Source organism: Vicia villosa, linkage group LG3 (genome assembly GCF_029867415.1).
Source record: "Vicia villosa cultivar HV-30 ecotype Madison, WI linkage group LG3, Vvil1.0, whole genome shotgun sequence".
Lineage (NCBI taxonomy): Eukaryota > Viridiplantae > Streptophyta > Magnoliopsida > Fabales > Fabaceae > Vicia > Vicia villosa.
In genome coordinates this window covers 132,728,426-132,732,680 of record NC_081182.1, presented here as the reverse complement: position 1 = coordinate 132,732,680, position 4,255 = coordinate 132,728,426, and the positions used below count along the sequence as shown (strand labels likewise).

The 4,255-nt window shown below is 23.8% G+C and overlaps 1 protein-coding gene across 1 annotated transcript; it reads right to left on the bottom strand.

Annotated features, from left to right (window-relative positions):
- Positions 1 to 1,936: 1,936 nt before the first annotated feature.
- LOC131656673 (non-specific lipid-transfer protein A-like) lies at positions 1,937 to 2,548 on the bottom strand. Its single transcript, XM_058926318.1, has 2 exons — positions 2,170 to 2,548; positions 1,937 to 2,071 (listed from the first exon to the last, which is right to left on the bottom strand). The coding sequence occupies exons 1-2, from the start codon at positions 2,520 to 2,522 to the stop codon at positions 2,062 to 2,064; spliced, it is 363 nt and encodes a 120-aa protein (XP_058782301.1). The 5' UTR covers positions 2,523 to 2,548; the 3' UTR covers positions 1,937 to 2,061.
- Positions 2,549 to 4,255: the final 1,707 nt, after the last annotated feature.

Here is a 4,255-nt window from a genome sequence, read left to right as displayed (position 1 = left end):
ATTAATGTGGAATATTACATTTAAAATGAGAACAATTAAATATAAATTGCTTAAATTTTAAAAGGTAATGATAAAAGTAATAAAAATCTCGACTTAGAAATCAAATTTTTAGTTCCTTTTTTTCAAGGAACTTTCTATAACGTTCTAAACATGTGTACAAAATAATCATTCAAAAATATACATTGGTTTAAAAGTAGGGACTAAAACCACATGTATAATAATTTTGTATGGACTAATACATGTCACTTTTTTTTATGGGACCAAATGCAAAATTTGGTAATTTATATGGACCAAAGACATATTTAACCCAAAAAAATTATAAGTTTATAAGAAACTACCATTATCAAACAAATTTATAGCACAACAAATTTGGTAATTTATATCACATGCTTTCAAAATCATTTAACAATAAAATAATACAATAACACAACAATGTCATTCTCGACAACACAGTAACAATTTAAATACAACAACTTACTAAGTCACTTTTCAACAATATGAAAAAAACTATAATAATATCAATACAACATACAACAACATTCTCAAAAACACAATAACAATATCAATACAAAAACATAATATAAGTCACTTTTAAACAATATGGAAAAAAATATATAAAAATAATACAATAATACAACAACAACATTGTCAACTACACAATTACAATCTCAGTACAACAACACAACAACAATGTAACAACTACAACAACAATATATAACATTATTAATAACACAAAAACTATCTTAATCTCACTCAATCACAACAATATATAACATTAAACAAAAAACTATTATTATCTTGACAAAATATAACATTCAATCACAATCATAATAACAACATCCATCATTAAAACTATTACAAACATAAAACATAAAGTTTTGAGGTTTAGGGTGTTACATAGTGGTATTAGAGTTTGACGGTCCGTCCGATCAGGTTTTTGCATAATGTTTGTTCCCTAACGTGTGACATGTGTGTGGAACACTATCGGTACTCGTTTGTTTTTCTAACCGCTTGCCAGTAGGAACGAGGTTGAAATAAGTGAAGGAGAAGCTTCGACTTCTCTAAGGTGTTTCATTGGCAAATAGATGTATTGGTGAATTTTATAACAAGAGACACCGAAAAGAAAAAATGGATAAAAATTTTGCACAAGGGAGATGTCACTCTTCTAATCCTAGAAGGAGATAAACCTAATAGAAGTATAGTCACTAAAATTGTAATTTCTTGATAAGAACAATGTTAGTTCAATCCAAAACCAAAGATGAGTTTAACTCAGTATTCTGAAAAAGTAATATTTTACTAAAAATCAACTTTTTTTTTATTAATTTTTCCATATATATGGACTTGCACATATAATTATCTTCTTTCTTTAAATATAGAAAGTCAATGAAATCAAGAAGAAATAAAACAAAAAATTGAAAGGAAAGGACACCAACATACGATGCAAACATAATCACAACTTAGGTTAGAAAATAAAAGAATAAAAAAACTTTTCTTCGTGTGATGGAGTTATACAAATGACAATTTTATCCTCCAAATATTCTAATGTTAATTATATTTTCTTTTTTTTTTTGGCATATGCCTTTGTCCTTAAATTGATTCTTTATCATCCTTGATAATTATGTCGTCATCAAATAAATTTTATGAAAGATTATAATTTTGAATGAAACTACCACCCAAAAAAGTCAACAAAGTGGTAGGAAAGAACTACTTACAGCGAAACTTTTGCAAAAAGTTGACTCAAAATGTGCTTGTGAGTATTTTATTAAATCTTTAGTTTGAATAAACATATTATGTTATTTTACTTACAAAAGTTGTCATAATTTGTTTCCCTAAATATCACACTTTCTATTTACCAAACATCAAGCAATAACCCCTTAAAAATAAAAAATAGATAATAAAAATATGACTTTATTTTCCATTTATAAATGTCACTAAAAATACATCAACTTTTTCAGACTGCTTATTGATATAATCTTAATCTTCATTCTAGAAAGATCAACAAAATAAAACTCGTCCATGTAGTTCTTCAAGTCTTATTCACGATCTAACCCTAATGTAGAATCATTGAATCCTGGACATAATTAAAACAAATAAATTAGAATAGTAATATAGAAAAGCAAAATATTTTAGTGTGTATGAATTAATAAGAAAAGAGGAAGAGAAACATACTTGCTACAATCAGTAGAAGGACCAATTGGAAAAGGCAATTGAATGTGACAAAGTTGTGGAAGTTGTGCAGTCCTGTCTGGTTTAACTCCAAATCTTGTAGAAGCATCTTTGAGACACTGGCAGACCTTTCTCTTAATAGGAGTTGTGTTTGCCTTATTGAACAAGTTTGTAGCTCCAGTGCAACAATCAGCAGACGGTGTTGGTGGAAGAAAACCTTCAAGAAAAGGTAGACATGGAAATAGAGATAAAATTGCCTCTGAACATGATACATCATCCATTTCACTTGCATGTAATGTTGTCGTCATTACCATGCATAAGACCAATAATACACCAATAGTTTTCTGGCTTGACATCTTAATTTCGATGAGTCTAACTTCAGTTTTTCAATTGAGTTTTGATTATGATTTCTATCAAAAGGCACCTTAATTTATAAGCAGAGATGATTGTTAAGTTTATATCATAACAAGTAAGCGACTTATTATTTTATTTTGATTTTGATTTAATGTCCTCTTTAAATATTATTTAAATGATTAACCATCCTAATTATTAAAACCATTAAAGTACTTAAACAAATATTGCTTTAAGATTTAAAAAAAGAGTTTAAAAGTAATGCAGAAAGAGTGTAAACCAACATTATAAATACAATCAATTAATTTTTGTTTACTTGTCATCTCATATCATTTAAAATTAAAAGCGTGTTTTAATTAAATACATGTTTATCATTGGTTGACAGTTTAAAAATATTTAGTACTATTAATATATATTCTTTTTTCTTAAGAAAAAAATGTAGTATTCAAAATTTTCCCATCTCAATTAATAAGTCTATGCTGTTTAGCAAGCACATCCAAGTTATGTCTAAAGTAAAATACAAAATTATTATTTTTTATTTAATTCATATCATTGTCTAACGTCTCCTCCGATCTTAATTATAAAAGAAAATTTATTTTATAAATTTATTAATATATTTGATCTATATATACTTAATTCAAATACATTGATTACAATGAATTAGAAAAATAAATTTAAGTAATTCAAATATATTGATTATATAATAAATATCAAAAAAAAATTAAGGAAGAGATACAAACATAAAACATAAAGTTAAGTAAGATAGAAGAAAAATATGAATTTATGTTTATCTTATTTAAGTAACATTATGAAGTCAAACATAAAATAAGAAAGAGATAAAGATGGATGAAGAATGAAAAGACAAAAAAAAAATCAGAATTTTAAAATTATTTTTAAACATTTTAAATTTGGAGTTAAACATAAAAAATATATATATATATATATATATATATATATATATATATATATATATATATATATATATATATATATATATATATATATAAAGAGATAAATATGGATGTTTAATGAAAATACAAAATTAAGATGAACTTCGTAATTTTAGAATTAATTTTAAACATTTTAAATTTGTAGTTGAACATAAAATTAGAAACATATAAAGATGAAGAACTAAAAGTAAAAAATAAAATAAAAATTAGAATAAATTTAAATATTTTAAAGTTAAAATATTAAATTTGGAGCCAAACATAAAAAAGAAAAGAAAGAGATAAAGAAAGATGAATAATGAAAAGGCAAAAAAAGATAAATTTTAAATTTTATGAATTAATTATTAATATTTTAAATTTAGTCAACCATAAAATAAGGAAGAGATAAAACGGAATTAAGAATGAAAAGACAAAAAAAATTATTAAAATTAAGAAAACATTTAGAATTTTAAAATTATTTTTAAATAGTTTAAATTTAGAGTTAAACATAAAATAAAAAAGTGATAAAGAATGAAAAGACATAAAACTAAAACTAAAAATTAGAATAAATTTTAAAATTTAAGAATAAAAATTTTAAAATTAGAGTCGAACATAAAAAGAAATAGATACAGATCAGTGAATAATGAAAAGACAAAAAAGAATTAAAATTTTTGAATTGGCTTAAAATTATTATTTTTGGAATAAAAATGATATAATGTGAAAGAAAAAGAAGTTACAAATATATACAAATTATGTGTCAAGCATAAAATCAGGAAGAGATAAAGATGGATGATGAATGAAAAGACAAAAAA

Excerpts from the sequence above, each read along its gene's own strand:
- LOC131656673 (XM_058926318.1), bottom strand. The coding sequence starts at position 2,522 with ATGTCAAGCCAGAAAACTATTGGTGTATTATTGGTCTTATGCATGGTA.